Genomic DNA, 20,509 nt, shown 5'->3' with positions numbered 1-20,509 from the left:
TAATGAATGGAATATTCAAGAAGAAACAAAACCAAATCACTTTATTACTGAATACTTATGTCATTAAATTCAGAGGTACATTCACTCATTTAATAGGTATTTATTTAGGAGTCTACTCATAATATTCTATGTTAAGTACTGTAAGGAGCATTGTATTAGTTAGGATATTAGTTTCAATGTTTTATAAAAGGCCAAGAATAGTGACCTAAATAAGACAGAAGTTTGTTTTCCTAGTGCGTAAAAATTCAAGGCCATAGGCCATCTACTGGAATAAGAAAGGTCTGCTCCAAAAGGTAGCCCAGAAAACCCAGATGACCTCTCTAGTATTACCATTACCTTGGGGTTTGCCCTCATCTTCAAGGTCCAAGATGACTGATCACTTCCAAGATCACATTCCAGTCCATAGGAAGGGGGTTAAGGAAGTAGAGAGCAAACAATCACTTCTGTTGACATTCCATTGACCGGAATTTAGTCTCTGTGACCTTACCTAGTTACAAAGAAGACTGGGAAATGTAATCTCTAGTATGTCACCAGATAAAATTTTAGGGGGTTCTAGTATTAAAAGGAGGAAGGTGAAAATGTATATTAGAGGACAATAAATAGTCTCTACCACACGTGAAAAAAAGTAGAAGACACAGGTTTTACCTCAATAAGTTTATAATCAACTTTGGAAGACAAGAAATATTTGCAAGAGTCATCAGGAGATAGGTATAAATGAAAACTGAAGGCATTGTCCAAGTTCATTATGAAATAAAAATAATGAAGAAATAATTACATTAGGGATGATTTTCTCAACAAAGTAACTTTTGAGCAGGAACTAAAAGCAAAGGCTGGATACTGACAACCAGTCAGAAAATATAAGGGTATTCCGGGCAGAAAAAACAAAAGAACAGACAGGAATGGGAAAACTGTGGGACAGTAAGGAGTCTCTCACAATTCAACTGGAGAAGCCTTGACGGGCTGGGTAACCTTATAAGGTAAGGAGAAAGGCTGTTGAAGGGACCTGAGCGAGAGAGGCTTACCCTAGAATATAATCCCACGAAAGTGGGGACTTTGCCTTTGGATTTGTGCACTGCTGTGTCCTTGGAGCTAGGAAAGCTTCAAAAAATATTTATTGAGTGAATGAATAAAGGCATTTAGATTTGTTATATTAAGGACCGCAGTGCCATGGTAAATTCTTTTTGTTTTTTTTAACATCTTTATTAGAGTATAATTGCTTTACAACGGTGTGTTAGTTTCTGCTTTATAACAAAGTGAATCAGCTATACATATACATATATCTCATATCTCCTCCCTCTTGCATCTCCCTCCCACCCTCCCTATCCCACCCCTCTACGTGGTCACAAAACACCTAGCTGATCTCCCTGTGCTATGCGGCTGCTTCCCACTAGCTAGCTATTTTACATTTGGTAGTGTATATATGTCCATGCTACTCTCTCACTTCATCCCAGCTTACCCTTCCCCCTCCCCATGTCCTCAAGTCCATTCTCTATGTCTGTGTCTTTATTCTTGTCCTGCCCCTAGGTTCTTCAGAACCATTATTATTATTATTTTTTTAGATTCCATATATATGTGTTAGCATACAGTATTTGTTTTTCTATTTCTGAATTAACTTCACTCTGTATGACAGACTCTAGGTCCATCCATCTCACTACAAATAACTCAATTTCGTTTCTTTTATGGCTAGGTAATATTCCATTGTATATATGTGTCACATCTTCTTCAACCATTCATCTGTCAATGGACACTTACGTTGCTTCCATGTCCTGGGTATTGTAAATAGAGCTGCAATGAACATTTTGGTACATGACTCTTTTTGAATTATGGTTTTCTCAGGGTATATGCCCAGTAGTGGGATTGCTGGGTCGTATGGTAGTTCTATTTTTAGGTTTCTAAGGAACCTCCATACTGTTCTCCATAGTGGCTGTCTCAATATACATTCCCATCAACAGTGCAAGAGGGTTCCCTGTTCTCCACACCCTCTCCAGCATTTATTGTTTGTAGACCTTTTGATGATGGCCATTCGACTGGAGTGAGGTGATACCTAATTGTAGTTTTGATTTGCATTTCTCTAATGATTAGTGATGTTGAGCATCCTTTCATGTGTTTGTTGGCAATCTGTATAACTTCTTTGGAGAAATGTCTATTTAGGTCTTTGGCCCATTTTTTGGAGTAAGTTGTTTGTTTTCTTGATATTGAGCTGCATGTAAATTTTGGAGATTAATCCTTTTTCAGTTGCTTCATTTGCAAATATTTTCTCCCATTTTGAAGGTTGTCTTTTCATCTTGTTTATGATTTCCCTTGCTGTGCAAAGCTTTTCAGTTTCATTAGGTCCCATTTGTTTATTTTTGTTTCTATTTCCATTTCTCTAGGAGGTGGGTCAAAAAGGATCTTGCTGTGATTTATGTCATAGACTATTCTGCCTATGTTTTCCTCTAAGAGTTTTATAGTGTCTGGCCTTACATTTAGGTCTTTAATCCATTTTGAGTTTATTTTCTGTGTATGGTGTTAGGGAGTGCTCTACTTTCATTCTTTTGCATATAGCTGTCCAGTTTTCCCAGCACCACTTATTGAAAAGGCTGTCTTTTCTGCATTGTATACTCTTGCCTCCTTTATCAAAGATAAGGTGACCATATGTGCGTGGGTTTATCTCTGGGCTTTCTATCCTGTTCCATTGATCTATATTTTTGTTTTTGTGCTAGTACCATACTGTCTTGATGACTGTAGCTTTATAAGAGTCGGAAGTCCAGAAGCCTGATTCCTCCAGCTCCGTTTTTCTTTCTCAAGATCACTTTGGCTATTCGGGGTCTTCTGGTTTCCATACTAATTGTGAAATTTTTTCTTCTAGTTCTGTGAAAAATGCCAGTGGTAGTGTGATAATTATTGCACTGAATCTGTAGATTGCTTTGGGTGGTATAGTCATTTTCACAATGTTGATTCTTCCAACCCAAGAACATGGCATATCTCTTCATCTGTTTGTATCATCTTTAATTTTTTTCATCAGTGTCTTATAGTTTTCTGCATACAGATCTTTTGTCTCCTTGGTAGGTTTATTCCTAAGTATTTTATTCTTTTTGTTACAATGGTAAATGGGAGTGTTTCCTTAATTTCTCTTTCAGATTTTTCATCATTAGTGTATAGGAATGCAAGAGATTTCTGTGCATTAATTTTGTATCCTGCTACTTTACCAAATTCATTGATTAACTCTAGTAGTTTTCTGGAAGCATCTTTAGGATTCTCTATGTATAGTATCATGTCATCTGCAAACAGTGACAGCTTTACTTCTTCTTTTCTGATTTGGATTCCTTTTATTTCTTTTTCTTCTCTGATTGCTGTAGTTAAAACTTCCAAAACTATGTTGAATAATAGTGGTGACAGTGGACAACTTTGTCTTGTTCCTGATCTTGGAGGAAATGATTTCAGTTTTTCACCATTGAGAACGATGTTGGCTGTGGATTTGTCACAGATGGCCTTTATTATGTTGAGGTAAATTCCCTCTATGCCTACTTTCTGGAGGGTTTCTATCATGAATGGGTGTTGAATTTTGTCGAAAGCTTTTTCTGCATCTATTGAGATGATCATGTGGTTTTTCTGCTTCACATTGATTGATTTGTGTATATTGAAGAATCCTTGCATTCCTGGGATAAACCCAACTTGATCATGGTGTATGATCCTTTTAATGTGCTGCTGGATTCTGTTTGCTAACATTTTGTTGAGGATTTTTGCATCTATTTTCATCAGTGATGTTGGACTGTAGTTTTCTTTCTTTGTGACACCTTTGTCTGGTTTTGGTATCAGGGTGATGGTGGCCTCATAGAATGAGTTTGGAGGTGTTCCTCCCTCTGCCATATATTGGAAGAGTTTGAGAAGGATAGTTGTTAGTTTTTCTCTAAATGTTTGATAGAATTCACCTGTGAAGCCATCTGGTCCTGGGCTTTTGTTTTTTGGAAGATTTTTAATCACAGTCTCAATTTCAGAGCTTGTGATTGGTCTGTTTATATATTCTACTTCTTCCTGGTTCAGTCTCGGAAGGTTGTGCTTTTCTAAGAATGTGTCCATTTCTTCCAGGTCGTCCATTTAATTGGCATAGAGTTGCTTGTAGTAATCTCTCATGCTCCTTTGTATTTCTGCAGTGTCAGTTGTTACTTCTCCTTTTTCATTTCTAATTCCATTGATTTGAGTATTCTCCCTTTTTATCTTGAGTCTGGCTAATGGTTTATAAATTTTATTTATCTTCTCAAAGAACCAGCTTTTAGTTTTATTGATCTTTGCTATCGTTTCCTTCATCTCTTTTTCATTTATTTCTGATCTGATCTTTATGATTTCTTTCCTTCTGCTAACTTTGGGGTTTTTTTGTTCTTTCTCCAATTGCTTTAGGTGTAAGTTTAGGTTGTTTATTTGAGATGTTTCTTGCTTCTTGAGGTTGGATTGTATTGCTATAAACTTCCCTCTTAGAACTGCTTTTGCTGCATCCCATAGGTTTGGGTCATCGTGTTTTCATTGTCATTTGTTTCTGGGTAGTTTTTGATTTCCTCTTTGATTTCTTCAGTGATCTCTTGGTTATTTAGTAGCATATTGTGTAGCCTCCATGTGTTTGTATTTTTTTTTTACTGTAATTGATATCTAGTCTCATAGCGTTGTGGTCAGAAAAGATACTTGATATGATTTCAATTTTCTTAAATTTACCCAGGCTTGATTTGTGACCCAAGATATGATCTAACCTGGAGAATGTTCCTTAAGCAGTTGAGAAGAAAGTGTATTCTGTTGTTTTTGGATGGAATGTCCTATAAATATCAATTAAGTCCATCTTGCTTAATGTATCATTTAAAGCTTGTGTTTCCTTATTTAGTTTCATTTTGGATGATCTGTCCAATGGTGAAAGTGGGGTGTTAAAGTCCCCTACTATGGCTTTGTTACTGTCGATTTTCCCTTTTATGGCTGTTAGCATTTGCCTTATGTATTGAGGTGCTCTTATGTTGGATGCATAAATATTTACAATTGTTATATCTTCTACTTGGATTGATCCCTTGATCATTATGTTGTGTCCGTCTTTTTCTCTTGTAATACTATTTATTTTAAAGTCTATTTTGTCTGATATGAGAATTGCTACTCCAGCTTACTTTTGATTTCCTTTTGCATGGAATATCTTTTTCCATCCCCTCACTTTCAGTCTGCATGTGTCCCTAGGTCTGAAGTGGGTTTCTTGTAGGCAGCATATATATGGGTCTTGTTTTTCTATCCATTCAGCCCATCTATGTCTTTTGGTTGGAGCATGTAATCCATTTACTTTTACTTTTAAGCTAATTATCAATATGTATGTTCCTATTACCATTTTCTTAATTGTTTTGGGTTTGTTATTGTAGGTCTTTTCCTTCTCTTGTGTTTCCTGCCTAGAGAAGTTCCTTTAGCATTCGTTGTAAATCTGGTTTGGTGGTGCTGAATTCTCTTAGCTTTTGCTTGTCTGTAAAGGTTTTAATTTCTCTGTTGAATCTGCATGAGATCCTTGCTGGGTAGAGAAATCTTGGTTGTAGGATTTTCCCTTTCATCACTTTAAATATGTCCTGCCACTCCCTTCTGGCTTGCAGAATTTCTGCTGAAAGATCAGCTGTTAACCTTATGGGGATTCCTTTGTATGTTATTTGTTGTTTTTCCCTTTCTGCTTTTAATATTTTTTGTATTTAATTTTTGATAGTTTGGTTAATATGTGTCCTCGTGTGTTTCTCTTTGGATTTATCCTGTATGAGACTCTCTTTGCTTCCTGGACTTGATTAACCATTTCCTTTTCCACATTAGGGAAGTTTTCATCTATAATCTCTTCAAATATTTTCTCAGTCCCTTTCTTTTTCTCTTCTTCTTCTGGGAGTCCTATAATTCGAATGTTGGTGCATTTAATGTTGTCTCAGAAGTCTCTGAGACTGTCCTCAATTCTTTTCATTCTTTCTTCTTTATTCTGCTCTGCGGTAGTTATTTCCACTATTTTATCTTCCAGGTCACTTATCCGTTCTTCTGCCTCAGTTATTCTGCTATTGATTCCTTCTAGAGAATTTTTAATTTCATTTATTGTGTTGTTTATCATTGTTTGTTTGCTCTTTAGTTCTTCTAGGTCCTGTTAAACATTTCTTGTATTTTCTCCATTTTATTTCCAAGATTTTGGATCATCTTTACTATCATTACTCTGAATTCTTTTTCAGGTAGACTGCCTATTTCCTCTTCATTTGTTTGGTCTGGTGGTTTTTACCTTGCTCCTTCATCTGCTGTGTGTTTCTCTGTCTTCTCATTTTGCTTATCTTACTGTGTTTGGGGTCTCCTTTTCGCAGGCTGCAGGTTCATAATTCCCGTTGTTTTTGGTGTCTGTCCCCAGTGGCTAAAGTTGCTTCAGTGGGTTGTGTAGGCTTCCTGGTGGAGGGGACTAGTGCCTGTGTTCTGGTTGATGAGGCTGGATCTTGTCTTTCTGGTGGGCAGGTCCACGTCTGGCGGTGTGTTTTGGCATGTCTGTGGACTTATTATGATTTTAGGCAGCCTCTCTGTTAATGGGTGGGGTTGTATTCCTGTCTTGCTAGTTGTTTGGAATAGGGTGTCCAGCACTATAACTTGCTGGTTGTTCAGTGGAGCTGGGCCTTAGCATTGAGATGGAGTTCTCTGCGAGAGCTTTCGCCGTTTGATATTACATGGAGCCAGGAGGTCTCTGGTGGACCAATGTCCTGAACTTGGCTCTCCCACCTCAGAGGCACAGGCCTGACACCCGGCTGGAGCACCAAGTCCCTGTCAGCCACAACGCTCAGAAGATAAGGGAGAGAAAAAGAAAGGAAGGAAGGAAGGAAGGAAGGAAGGAAGGAAGGAAGGAAGAGAGAAGGAGAGAAGGTGAGAAGGAAAGAAGGAAAGAAGGAAAGGAAAGAAGGAAAGAAGGAAAAGAAAGATGGAAAGAAAGAAAGAAAGAAGGAAGGAAGGAAGGAAGGAAGGAAGGAAAATAAAGTTATTGAAATAAAAAATTTTAAAAATTAAAAATAAAAATTTTTTTTTAAGTAATAAAAAGGAAATGAACAGACAGAACCCTAGGACAAGTGGTAAAAGCAAAGCTGTACAGACAAACTCACACAAAGAAGCATACACATACACACTCACAAAAAGAGAAAAAGGAAAAAAAACTATATATATAAAAAAAAAAGGGAGGGAGCAACCAAATCAATAAACAAATCTACCAATGATAATAAACTCTAAATACTAAACTAAGATAAACATAAAACCAGAAACAAATTAGGTACAGAAAGCAAACCCCACGTGTACAGTTGCTCCCAATGTCCAATGCCTCAATTTTGGGATGATTCATTGTTTATTCAGGTATTCCAGAGATGCAGGGTACATCAGGTTGATTGTGGAGATTTAATCTGCTGCTCCTGAGGCTGCTGGGAGAGATTTCCCTTTCTCTTCTTTGTTCCCACAGCTCCTGGGGTTCAGCTTTGGATTTGAACCTGCCTCTGTGTGTAGGTCACCTGAGAGTGTCTGTTTTTCACCCAGAGAGGACGGGGTTAAAGGAGCAGCTGATTAGGGGGCTCTGGCTCACTCAGGCCAGGGGTGGGTGTGTGTGTGGGGGGGAGGGGGGTGGGTATGGAATGCAGGGTGAGCCTGCAGCGGCAGAGGCCAGTGTGACGTTGCAACAGCGTGAGGAATGCCGTGCTTTCTCCCGGGGAAGTTGTCCCTGGATCACGGGACCCTGGAAGTGGCGGGCTGTACAGGCTCCCAGGAGGGGAGGTGTGGAGAGTGACCTGTGCTTGCACACAGGCCTCTTGGTGGCTGCAGCAGCAGCCTTAGCGTCTCACACGCATCTCTGGTGTCCGTGCTGATAGCCGCGGTTTGCGCCCGTCTCTGGAGTTCGTTTAGGCGGTGCTCTGAAACCCCTCTCCTCTCGCACCCCGAAACAATGGTCTCTTGCCTCTTCAGCAGCTCCACACTTTTCCCGGGACTGCCTCCCAGCTAGCTGTGGCGCACTAACCCCTTCAGGCTGTGTTCACACAGTCAACCCCAGTCCTTTCCCTGGGATCCTACCAAAGCCCGAGCCTCAGCTCCCAGCCCCTGCCCACCCCGGTGGGGGAGCAGAGAAGCCTCTTGGGCTGCTTAGTGCTGGTTGGCACCAATCCTCTGGACGGGAATCTCTCCTCTGCACCCCTGTTGCTGTGCTCTCCCTCCGTGGCTCCGAAGCTTCCCTCCCACCCCCAGTGAAGGGACTTTCTAGTGTGTGGAAACTTTTCCTCCTTCACAGCTCCCTCCCCGAGGTGCAGGTCCTGTCCCTATTCTTTTGTCTCTGTTTTTTCTTTTGGCCTACCCAGGTACATGGGGAGTTTCTTTTTTTTTTTTTTAACATCTTTATTGGAGTATAATTGCTTTACAATGGTGTGTTAGTTTCTGCTTTATAACAAAGTGAATCAGTTACACATATACATATGTTCCCATATCTCTTCCCTCTTGTGTCTCCCTCCCTCCCACCCTCCCTATCCCACCCCTCTAGGTGGTCAGGTCTGAGGTCTTCTGCCAGCGTTCCGTAGGTGTTCTGTAGGAGCTGTTCCGCATGTAGATGTATTTCTGATGTATTTGTGGGGAGGAAGGTGATCTCCATGTCTTACTCCTCCGCCATCTTGAAGGTCTCTCCCCGGGAAATTCTTGAGCAGCGATATGGCATAAAAAAATAGTATGCTAAGGCTCAGAAAAATTAAGTAACTTGTTCAAAATGATTCAAGTTGTAAGCAGTACTGCTTAGCCAAATTTAGCTCTGGACGTTGAGCTTCTGGTTTCTCCGATTTGGAAAAGTATCAGAGGTCACTGATATACATTTCTGTAAACTGTAAGACCACATTTAAATGAAAAAATATTGTGCTTTCTTTAGACGCCTCAGAAACAAGTTTTTATTATTAGATGCTTAGTAGTCAGTTCACCTCAACCAACACGTATTACTTATACCAGGCACCAGAGAAGCAAAGAAGAGCTTGCTTGATCCTTCTCTCAAGGAGCTCATGGTCTACGAGAGAGACAGGTTAACTCTATATGAGTCATAAAAAAACAAGAACAAAATCTTGTGCAAGGGAAAGATGAAACAGTAACTGCCTGTCCCCAAAGAAGTAAGGGAAGTCTTTCAGAGGAGGGGACACTCAATCCAGATTTGAAGGGATGAATAGGAGTTCATCAATAGCTTTTGTTAGAGTTAGGAGAGGAAATGGAAAGGATTTTTTTTTTTTTTTTTACTATGATCTGCTGCAGGAAAACATTATATATCACAACCAAGTGCCTACATGCAAAAATTTCTCCAAACAGTTCAATACTTTATTACAAATGATGTCTCCTGATATTTTCACATCAGTTCCTTTCTACTGTATTCTTTTCATGCTGGTTGTAACCTAGTGAATTGATTCCATGGTGAACAGAAGCTCAGATTTGGCCATTGGGGTTGAAATGGTGGAAGGACATCAGAGGTGAGATGTCAAATGGGCAGCTACATTTACGAGTCTAGAGCTCTGGAAAGAAATTAGGCCAGGACTGGAAGCCATGGCATGGATGAGTCCATTCAGATCTGGGTAAGAAGGAGGAGAGAAGCAGACCAAGGTAGCACCCAGGGGATATTCAAAATATAAATGGTAGAAAAGGAGTCCACAGAGAAGAAAAAGAAAGAGCTAAGAGGTAGGTGAACTCAAGAGAAAGTCAAGAGAGGAGAATGCTATGAGAAGTAATAATTAACATGATCAAAAGCCAGAGTGGTCAAGCATGTTAAGGACTGAGAGGTGACCACGTGTTGGGAAGTGGCAAGGAAACTTCAGAACTTATAGATAATATCTCTTTCTGAGAGTGAAACTAGAACATATTAGATTCAGTTCAACTTAGTAAACATGTATTGTTTATATACTATGAGGGTATGCAAGACTCTACCTCTGCTCACAGCCTCAGAATCCTTCTCAAGATGGCTCTTCAGGCTGCCAGTGACAGTTAACAAGCATTAGCACAAGGGGATGCTACAAGGTTCCCATCCAGAACCTTCTATTTGCTAACACAGTATTGATGATCTGTAAATACGTGCCTGGGAGAGGACTTGGGAGGTACCCAGGTCTAATCAGGACAGTTAAGATGCAGTTTCAGAGATGTAAGATTAGGATATGGTTGACACTCAACCAGCAGCAATCTAGTAGACTGCACTCTGTCCTAAGGAAAAAAATAAAATATTAAATAAAGAAAGGTGAAGGAAGGTGAGCTTTTGGGTTACTGTTTGAGGGATGAAAATTAACATTTAGAGTGAAAACTAAGAATCTATGTCCTGAGCCCTGTCTAGGGGAAATGTATCCAGAGCAGACAACGTGAGTATATGACCAGACATTAAGATATTGGCATCCCGATTTATATCAGGTCAAGTCTGACCCTCGTGTTAAGTCCTAAATAAGTAAATTTAGAGCTTGTAGCAGATAGTTCTAAATATAAACTAAGTGTTCGTATTTTAGGTATAAGACTGCTGTCCATCTTCATACCTCTTTTCCTTTCTTCCCACTTAACATCAGTTCTTCACATTTCACTCAGATCCCAAGAAATCCTTAATCAATAAAATAAAAATTGAACATACCATGAATGAGATTGAGTGGGGTCACTTTCAGCCATGGTTGCCTTCTTCTTCCTTCTATGTGCTACTCAGTTACACACACTTGCCACATTCTCTTTTTGAGACAGTAGTTTGGAATGAAGAGGTTGGATACGTCTGTATCAGAACAAACCATGTGTGCAGATATTCCTACAAGGATGGGAAGGAATGAGTAATTACAGAGTGGCTCCATAGGGCTGGCTTACTCCCCTGTGGGGGTAGATTTGCTTGGTTTAGTTAACATTTCCAGCTGTCAGGTTATGTCTGCATTCACCATGAGTTGATTTTTCTGATAGATCTGATCAGCATATTTAAGTTAACAAAACACAAAACTCAGACTTTGACTGCATTGATTGCTCACTTGTATCGATGAGTCTCATGACCTCTGGTGGGGGAACTGATGTCTACTGAGATTGTGCTTTCTTCAATTTGGTATTTATTGATTCCTGCTATATGCCAGCACTGTCTTTTATAAGCAGTGAATACACTAAAATCTCTATTTAATAATCCCTGTTAAGTTGAATTCTATTATTTAGAATTTTGCTGCTTGGAAATTGATTATTATATGATTTAGCCCCCAAAATAGGACATAAAGTGGTATATTATATATGATGTGAGATCAGCTCAGTGAATTTATATATATTTATGGGCAAGAGAAAAGCCCATTTTCTGGTAAAAGCTTAAATTTGCCTCTTTCTTTATGCCTGCTTATGGAAATTAATATCTCCCATTGTAGTTATTCCTGAACTAGATTCCAAATGGGAGATTTGAGGGATTGGAGAATTTAGCAGATCACCTTTTTGCTCAGTCAAAAGTAATTTTTTTTAAAGTAAGCCTAAGCTTAGTACAAAACAAATACACACACAGATATCGTCAATGTGTCGTGTATGTTTGTGTGTCCCCCCTAATACTTTAAGGTCTGATACATCTGCATGAAATTCACAGGAGATAAAGGGGAGGGGAAGGCAGTGGTGAACCAACCAGTCCACTTTTCTGCAGAAACTCCCTCCTGGACAGTTATAAATCTCTTCTGTTCAGCACAAAGTTATACAGATTTCTTTATTCTCTCTAAACACCCTGCCTTTGTCCAAAAAGAACTGGAGCTCACCACTTTGCCATTTGCTTGATTTTTTCTTTAGACCTCGCCTCAGGAAGGGTAGCCTAAAATTTTCAAAATACAGAACTAACTCCAAGTGATGTCTGTTTCTTATTCCACTCTATCTCCTCATTCCTCCACATTATTTTTTCAAAGGATCCCCAAGATGCTATCCCCAGAGGGACCATGCTGGCCATCTTCATCACCACTGTCGCCTACATAGGAGTTGCTATTTGTGTCGGTAAGTTGTGTGTCTCTGGTGTCAGAATGCCAGAATTACAAGGGGTCCAGTTGTTTTTCATGTCAAGGGGGCTTTCCATGGAACGTAAGTTGAAATTTTTTAAATAGGCAACAATTTTAATTCCCTTCTTGGATGCTCTAGGAGTTTGAATGCAATTAAGCTGTAACACAGGTGTCTCTGGGTCAGGGATAGAGTAGAGGCAATCAGATTGTCATTCTACCCGAACACAGAAAGGATCCCATTTTGCTGCTCTAGGTGATGTTTCCACTGCCAAGGAAGCCACCATCTCCAGCACCCTCCTCCCTTGCCTTTAGGAGGCAGGTGAGGAACAGAGTAAGAGAAAAGAAGCCCAAAATACAAAACAACAATGACAAAAGCCTTAGGAAAGTACACAAGATACAGAATTGATGACTGTGTCTCCTCCTTGCACTGCTGTCCCTAATATGGAAATGTCACTGTCACCAATTGGCAGGCAATCAGACTAGACCCAGCTGCCAGCAGTGTGGGCAGCCAGCCCCCACATTGCTCAGTGAGCATAAAATATGTGGATTTGCCTGCTGTTCTTTTTTTTAAAATTTATTTATTTTAAACATCTTTATTGAAGTATAACTGCTTTACAATGGTGTGTTAGTTTCTGCTGTATAACAAAGTGAATCAGCTATACATATACATATATCCCCATATCCCCTCCCTCTTGCATCTCCCTCCCACCCTCCCTATCCCACCCCTCTAGGTCATCACAAAGCACCGAGCTGATCTCCCTCTGCTATATGCAGCTGCTTCCCACTAGCTATCTATTTTACATTTGGTAGTGTATATATGTCCATGCCACTCTCTCACTTGGTCCCAGCTTACCCTTCTCCCTCCCCGTGTCCTTAAGTCCATTCTCTACGTCTTCATCTTTACTCCTGTCCTGCCCCTAGGTTCTTCAGAACCTTTTTTACTTTCCATATATATGTGTTAGCATACAGTATTTGTTTTTCTCTTTCTGACTCACTTCACTCTGTATGACAGTCTTATTACTCAGCCATAAAAAGAAACAAAATTGAGCTATTTGTAGTGAAGTGGATGGACCTAGAGACTGTCATGCCTGCTCTTCTTAAGCTGACTTTTGTTCCACGTGCTGCCTGCAGCCACACCTCCTCCTGGTTGGGGGTCACCTCAAGCTTATGCCATTATTGGAGAGGAAGGAATGTGGAACATTCAGAGAAGAAAACTTTTCTGTGCACACTCAGGAATACAGCTCCAGGCTGGACCACTATGGAAGCCCAGATGGCCATTTAAAAGGGCACATCCTAATTGTCCTCTGCTTACTATAAAGGAAATTGATAAAGTACATATATCTGGAGTTGGATTCTTCAGAAAAAAACAAAACAATTAACTTAGGTTCTTTCTTCTCTCACTGTCTCTTATTTCAAGAGATTGGATAATGTTGTTAATTGTATTGTTGTGACATTTCCAAGTTTAGTTACATGCAAAGAGATTTTATTCCAGTGCTTTAGGCAATCGACACATTTTTTAATGACCTTGAAATCTCCTAAATTTCCCAAATGGTTTTACTTTCTCACACAAAGTAAGGAGGAAGAAATGAGTAAAGGAATAGACCTGACTTCAGAGATTCTTCTCCTTTATTGCTTCTTATGGGTAGAAAAATCTGTGTTCCTATACTTTTTCCAGGGTAAGAAAAGGATAGTCATGGGGTCCTGGGCCTGTCATTAGAGCAAATAATGGTTCATGGCTTGGCTTCATAGGAATTTGGGGAGTTCTACTATGCAGAAGTTAAAACACATGATTTTAAAAAGTCAGCTCAACATAAATGAACAATGCAAAAAGGTAAAATCTGAAATGGATAGTTTTGCTTGGTAACCAACATCCATACTTTCAAGTATTTAAGCAGAGGCTGCCAGGCCACTTCTCAGGGCTATATAAAAAGGATTCCTGCACTGATTATTTTAAATGGCTCTTTCAACTAAAAGATTCTACAAGCTTTAAGTCTTTCCCAGATTCAAAGAGCAGGAATTCCATGCCTAGTTCCTATTAGTATCTGTTGCTGAGACGTCTCTTAAAATAATTAGTAAGGAATGAGAACTCACCCTGCCTGGAGACTGAAAAGCAAAATGAACAGTTTCATTGACTGGCATTTAGTTTGCAAAGTATTTATCCTTCAGGTACTTCACAAAAGTTTATATATCACACCTATGTTCATATCTTTCAATAATCCTATCAAATACATAATGGCGAGATAACAGTTAGAAAAATTAATAATAACAGTCAGTGATTAAAATATATATCAAGAATCTTTAAAAAGTTCATAACTCATTTTAGGGAATCTATCCTAGAGAAATGCTTCGAATTACAGAAGAAAGATTTTATGTGCAAAGATGTTCATAGGATTGTTTGTAATGGAAAATAACAGAAATACCCAAATGTATAAAAATAATAGAATAGACTGAGATAAATATTTGATAGGATGTTATTTGACTATGAATATTACCTAGGAAATCTTAATATTTTATCTCAAAATATTTTCTGTATCATTTAAACCATTAAAATTGTATAAGTAAAATTATAATGGTTTAAAAAAGTTATGCAAAGGGCTTCCCTGGTGGCACAGTGGTTGAGAGTCCGCCTGCCGATGCAGGGGACACGGGTTCGTGCCGCGGTCCGGGAAGATCCCACATGCCGTGGAGCGGCTGGGCCCGTGAGTCATGACTGCTGAGCATGCGCGTCCGGAGCCTGTGCTCCGCAACGGGAGAGGCCACAGCAGTGAGAGGCCCGCGTACCGCAAAAAAAAAAAAAAAAAAAAAAAAAGTTATGCAAGGAAAATCATTAGTTGAAAATAAGAGCTCAGTTCTCCTAATCACTAGAATTCAGTAATGTCATCCCTTGGGTCTCTCACAGATGAGAAAATAAATTCTTCTATCTGAAAAACTCCCAATCAGTAGCACTAACCCAGAAATTTGAATTGAATCAATATTATGTGCAAAGCACTGCTGAAAGGAAGGGAGTCTCAACCCCAAGTGTCTTCCAGAGGCAGGCAAAAAGCTAGGACTTAAACTACCCAAGGCAGTGGAAGCGGCAACCTCTTAGAGATAGGGGTCACTCCCAGGCCTCAGAGGATGGGAACTTCCACGTACCAGTCAGAGGAAGTGTTGACAATGAAGACAGGATAGGTCAAAGTAAACTAAGTATGTTTTCAGAAGAAAAACCTTAAGGGAGCAGAACCCTTCATATAAAGAAATGACAAGGCTTCGTTGTTTTCCCAGGGGCCTGTGTGGTCCGAGATGCCACCGGGAGCGTGAATGACACCATCATTTCTGGGATGAACTGCAATGGTTCAGCAGCCTGTGGGTTAGGCTACGACTTCTCAAGATGTCGACATGAACCATGTCAGTATGGGCTGATGAACAATTTCCAGGTTCGAACCTCAAAAAATAATAATGTTTATTGCTACTGCTTCCATTTTTAGAACATCATGTATAATGAAACTTCTGACTCCCGCAACACATTGGTTATTGACTATTTCGAATTCAGCAAGGAACAATTCGTGTGGGAGGAAAGGGAGTCATACAGGCACTCATTATGTGGTTACACTCACTGTGGTGGGGAGAGGACAGGCAGTTGTATGAATTGCGTCACCAGGGAAAGATTACCACCGCCATTATGCATCTTCCAATCAATTGTGTAAGATTTCCTGGTGGGGAGATGGAGAGACTTTGAGACTTTGATTAGCTAGCACTAGGAATGCATTTCATGCCTGGGCTTCAGCTCAGGAAAAGCCTCTGTTGTGGTCCTGGAGTGTGTGGAGGACAAAGCCAAGAGAGAAATTGTGAGTGGCAGTTGTGGGGAGGTAAGTGAGGGGGAAGGAACAAGGGAAGTTGGGGAAACTGTGGAACTTAAAACATATTAATTTGTCCGAATGATTGGTGAGCAGAGGGAGAAGCAAATTTGTCGTGAAGGCTTCATTCATCTAGTTTAACAACCAACAAAGAGAAATTAACTCAGCTGAAGTCATTATTCCAAAATATAACTTAAATTGATAGAATCTCATATGTCTCAGATCTAAAATTATGTTTAATGAGCACAGAAAAAGCAAAGGTTTGAAAAGCCTCTATGTGCAGGAAGAACAAGAAAGGCTAATGCCTTTAAAAAGATTGGTAAACAGCTGGGTCCCTCCTCAAACCTTATTAAAATACCACTTTCTGCTGAATAGAATTTCCCATTGTCCAAGAAACAGATGCCCAGAAAGGACAGAGGGGGAAAATGTTGTCAAAATCCTTGAAATCATTTCCCTGTTTATTCTTTACAGTATCTTCTGGATGTATTGTGGTGAGCAGTTATTATTTTTATTTAAAAAAACAGAACAAACAATAACAAAGCCATTTCCATTTTGAAAAAACAATTATTAAGAACTTGAGAATGAAGCAGGGGAAAAAATATATGATTAGAAGCAATTAGCTTATTAAAGAGATTCCAAATCACAGAAAGTGGAAACGGAAGCATCTGCATAAAATTCTGGCTTAAATTTTTTTTTTTTTTTAACTCTCTGTTGGATGAGTCTCCTTACTTGAACCTCTCTCCTCAAGGTCATGAGCATGGTGTCAGGGTTTGGCCCTCTCATCACTGCTGGCATCTTTTCTGCAACACTCTCCTCAGCCCTGGCCTCCCTCGTCAGCGCACCCAAAGTTTTCCAGGTGACAAAGACACAAGAGCATGTGCTTCTCCCCTCCTTCTGTTGCCACTGAACACGGATCAAGCTGAAATATCCATTCTCACCGGCAATCATTTTCTATCGCTTTCTGAAGCAGTTTAATGTTTGCATCTGGCTCCAACGCTGTGTCTGCCACATAGTCAAGATCAATACAAATAATATAAAGAATGATAAACTGCAGTGTTAACTTGTGCTTCATATTACGTATCACTTCGTCTTTCCCCAAATCTTGTTAGAATCACCCAGGGAAAATGACTGTGCATAGATATAAATGACGAATTTCTCCTCTTCTTTTCCATTAGGCTCTGTGCAAGGACAACATCTACAAAGCCCTGCAGTTCTTTGCAAAGGGATATGGGAAAAACAATGAGCCCCTGAGAGGATACTTTCTCACTTTTGTTATAGCCATGGCGTTCATTCTTATTGGTTTGTAGTTTTCTTGTTCTTACTGAAAGCCAAAGAATTCTGATTACTCATAGGGTTTTCCTTTGAGCTTGAGACATTACCTGTTTTATGTTTAATACCCCATTTGGGAATACTGGAGTCTGTCTAAGAAGGAAATGAGAAATCCTGTGTGTGGAGGGCCTTTGAGGACTTGAGGTGGGCTTTGGACTTTAATCTCTTCTTTGAATCTGAATGTGGGAAATCCATCCAACCAAATGCAACCGAAGCCTTCCTCCAACCCACCCAATACTGTCTAATCCCACTGTGTCCCCCAGCTGCCACCTGTCTTTACATCTCCTGACAGCCAGCAGGAGAGTTGAAGTGTCTGCTCTCAAAATGTGGTCTGTTGACCCCCTGTATCAGAATGAAAATCACCTGTGGGTTTGATAAAGTGCAGATTCGTTAGGCCCAAGGCCAGAGTTAGAATCTCTGGTGACGAGGAATCTGATTCTTACAAGTTCCTGCAGTTCACAGACCACTAAGTTTTGAGAACCACGTACCTCAGCTCTTTCTCCTTAAGCAATAATCTCGGCTCCTTCTCCCTGAGCAATATAGAAACAGCTACACAATCTTGGAGAGGCACATGCGTCATGGTTAGCCTGCACATTCCTCACTCCTCCCTAGGGTGCCACGATTGTGGGTGAGCATATTAGAGGAAAAGAGGCAAAAGGCAAGGATGATGGTAACTATGCATAGGCAGGCAGAGCCGGATTCAGCAGTGGTGCCAAACGATGGGGGCTCCGCCTCATCACAGAAACTCAGGAAGTGACTCTCTGTATCTACACATAATCAGTCTTTTGTTTATTTCTTTTAAAATCTATGTTTGTTACATTTGTAAAAATTAAGTAAAAAAGTGATGATGTGTAGATATGTTTCAATTGTGTAATTTAAACTTTAAGACTTCAAGTTATTGTCCTAGACTGCATTTAAGTGATCAAATAGCCCAAAGGTTTAAAAATCGTATAAATCAAATAATACTCTCAAAGGTCACTCTTTCAGAACGCTGTAGATTAGCTTCGTGGCGCCAGCTTCGTGGCAGCTACTTTTGCCTACTTTCTTGCTGGCATCCGTGTTCTAGAGTCACACCCAGCTGCCACCTACGTTTGCATCACTGAGGTTGATAGCTGTCTGATCTTCAGATAAACGAGAATGTCTCTAAATTATTTTATATATCATACAGTAAACAACCCGGCTAGGATTCAAACATATTGGACATTTAGATACTGAGGTAAAACTTTTTTTGGCAAACCATGAGAGGTAGAATTCTCTAGAGATGTAGAAAAGTACAAATGACTAACAAAGATTCTGAAAGTCAGAGAGAGCAAGCTGGGTATATGCAGAGGTGTATCCAGTTAGATGGTTCTGGTGCACTGGTATTTACCTAACCTGTCACCCTGCGGAACCTTTTGATTGTATACAAAGCAGATAAAGAACACTATGTTTGGTACCTCTGATATAGCTACAGGGGAGTTTGTCATCTGCCTGGTCTCCAAATACTCTATCCACTTCCACTCGAATCTTCTGTAGGTAGAGGTCTTGATTGTCTATATTTTTTGATTGGTAAGTTTTCTCGTTTCTTACTTTATAGAAACCCTGGCTGAAAATATATTTGTAAATGAGTGCAGCCCCAAAGAAAAATCACTAACTTCTTAAACTTTGACGGATGCTAGCTATGCTTTCAATTTCCAAATAAAGTCAAGCTTCCAGGCTATAACAGCTGTTCAGCCCCTGGTCTCATCACTCATATGTACATACTCAATTCTGCTTCGTTCACAGCGGAACTGAATACCATTGCTCCCATCATCTCCAACTTTTTCCTGGCCTCATATGCACTCATTAATTTCTCCTGCTTTCATGCCTCTTATGCCAAATCTCCAGGTAAGTTGACTTTTCAAAACTAAAATAAACCTAAGCAAACAGTTTGTCTCAATAAAATGAAATAAGTCAGTGAAAAGTGCCTGATCTGTGTTTATATGTTTCCTTATATCCTAGTGGGTGGTGTAATTCACTTTATTTTGGTAAGTTGGGGGATGACTTCTGAAATAGAAAAAGAATCATTTGAGCAATGGCCTTTTTGACCAACCATAAAGTCAATTTTCTCCTGCAGCAATAAATTATTCACTGCAAGAGAAACCACATTTATTTCAGCAATAGAAAAACACCACTATTTATTTCCAGGGTGAAAGTGACCACAGAAGTGGAATGAATGTATATATTTGCAACTTCCTCACTATCAATTTGTTTCCTGCCCATGGTGCAGAAGAGAAGGATGAGTAGTTCCCACAATTACCTGCTGAGTGCAGTCAGTGCAGATTCACACTGAAGCTGGTGACATCCCTGCACTCCTCACACTGGTGTTTAAAGTGGTGCAAAATTTCACACCAAAGAACCTTCCCCTATCTTTGTCACCCCTCACCTCTTCTTTGCTTCCACCGGCCAGTTAGAAGAAATTCTCATTTTCTTCTGCCTTTCCACCAGAATAGAGACTTGTCTTTATCAACCCTCAGAAAGTTCTTCACTACAAGGACTTTTATCAAGGATATAAACACATCTTCACTTTATTAGGGTCTACCAGGAACTCAAACCTCCTTTGGAAAACCTGCTGCAAATATGACAAAATATAGATGGAAGGAGAGCCTCATCCACTCAAGGCCACTAGGCTCCAAAAGATAACTGAAGAATTTTTGTTTCTGTTTTGTTGCCTTGTTTTAAATAGAGAACAAAAGGTTCTGGTCAGTGAATACAGCAGATCATAGAAATGTGTGCTGCCATACCATGTTGTGTTCATTTTTAAAGAACAAAGTGAAGTAACTGAGGTTGGCAGGGGTAAGAGTGGAAAGGAAGGAGGAGAAGAGGAAGAGAGAAAAAGAGGAATAATAGAAAAGCACAGAAACATACACACACACACAGAATGAGACTGAGAAAAATAAAGGCATTTCCAGTGATGTTCTTGAAGTGCTATTTCCATCTTGTGGCCAATTTGGAAATTGCTCTTGAAGACGGAAAGTTCTGTTGTGTTTTGGCAACTCCAAATTTAAAATATGCTTTACCCATAAACCAAATGGGCCGTTCAAATCGGAGCTTCTTTATCCTGACCATACTGTCTCCCAGCTTCTTTCATTTCAGGGAACTAATAGAACACGGAAACCCTCATGCATATATGAATGGTGAGAAATATTTTCTTTGCAATATGCATGATAAATTAATGCATCAGGTTTAAGAAGCCATTACAGAAAAATTTCTCCCTCTTTTGCCATAGATTATTATTTCTGAAAGGGCAGGCACGATCCTCTTAGAGTAAAAGCAGAGCTAGCAGGAAGTCAGTGGATTGACTTTTGATGACTGCTCTGCCCTCCCCATGGGAACAATAAGCCTATTGTCTTAACCTTCTCTTTCTTGAGCCACCAA

The 20,509-nt window shown here is 39.8% G+C and overlaps 1 protein-coding gene and 1 long non-coding RNA gene across 7 annotated transcripts in view; one reads left to right on the top strand and one right to left on the bottom strand.

Moving 5' to 3' along the window:
* The window catches only part of LOC125963524 (uncharacterized), a 129,440-nt gene that overhangs the window by 39,231 nt on the left and 69,700 nt on the right, over positions 1 to 20,509 (bottom strand). For 3 of the 5 annotated variants that reach the window (XR_007475576.1, XR_007475577.1, XR_007475578.1), the window contains exon 4: positions 10,595 to 10,759. This is a non-coding gene — a long non-coding RNA (uncharacterized LOC125963524). Of the gene's footprint in view, positions 1 to 8,340; positions 10,183 to 10,594; positions 10,760 to 20,509 lie in introns of those variants that run through there. The other 2 variants (XR_007475575.1, XR_007475574.1) reach the window with 2 other exon arrangements.
* SLC12A1 (solute carrier family 12 member 1) overlaps positions 1 to 20,509 on the top strand; it is a 91,899-nt gene that overhangs the window by 25,473 nt on the left and 45,917 nt on the right. For both annotated transcript variants that reach the window (XM_033422627.2, XM_049706090.1), the window contains exons 9-13: positions 11,862 to 11,946; positions 15,213 to 15,364; positions 16,533 to 16,640; positions 16,960 to 17,083; positions 18,878 to 18,979. In XM_033422627.2, the coding sequence (XP_033278518.1) occupies positions 11,862 to 11,946; positions 15,213 to 15,364; positions 16,533 to 16,640; positions 16,960 to 17,083; positions 18,878 to 18,979 (571 nt within the window). The remainder of the gene's footprint in view (positions 1 to 11,861; positions 11,947 to 15,212; positions 15,365 to 16,532; positions 16,641 to 16,959; positions 17,084 to 18,877; positions 18,980 to 20,509) is intronic.

Source organism: Orcinus orca, chromosome 2 (genome assembly GCF_937001465.1).
Source record: "Orcinus orca chromosome 2, mOrcOrc1.1, whole genome shotgun sequence".
Taxonomy (NCBI): Eukaryota; Metazoa; Chordata; class Mammalia; order Artiodactyla; family Delphinidae; genus Orcinus; species Orcinus orca.
The sequence above is the reverse complement of the archived record's forward strand: the minus strand, read 5'-3'. Positions and strand labels throughout refer to the sequence as shown.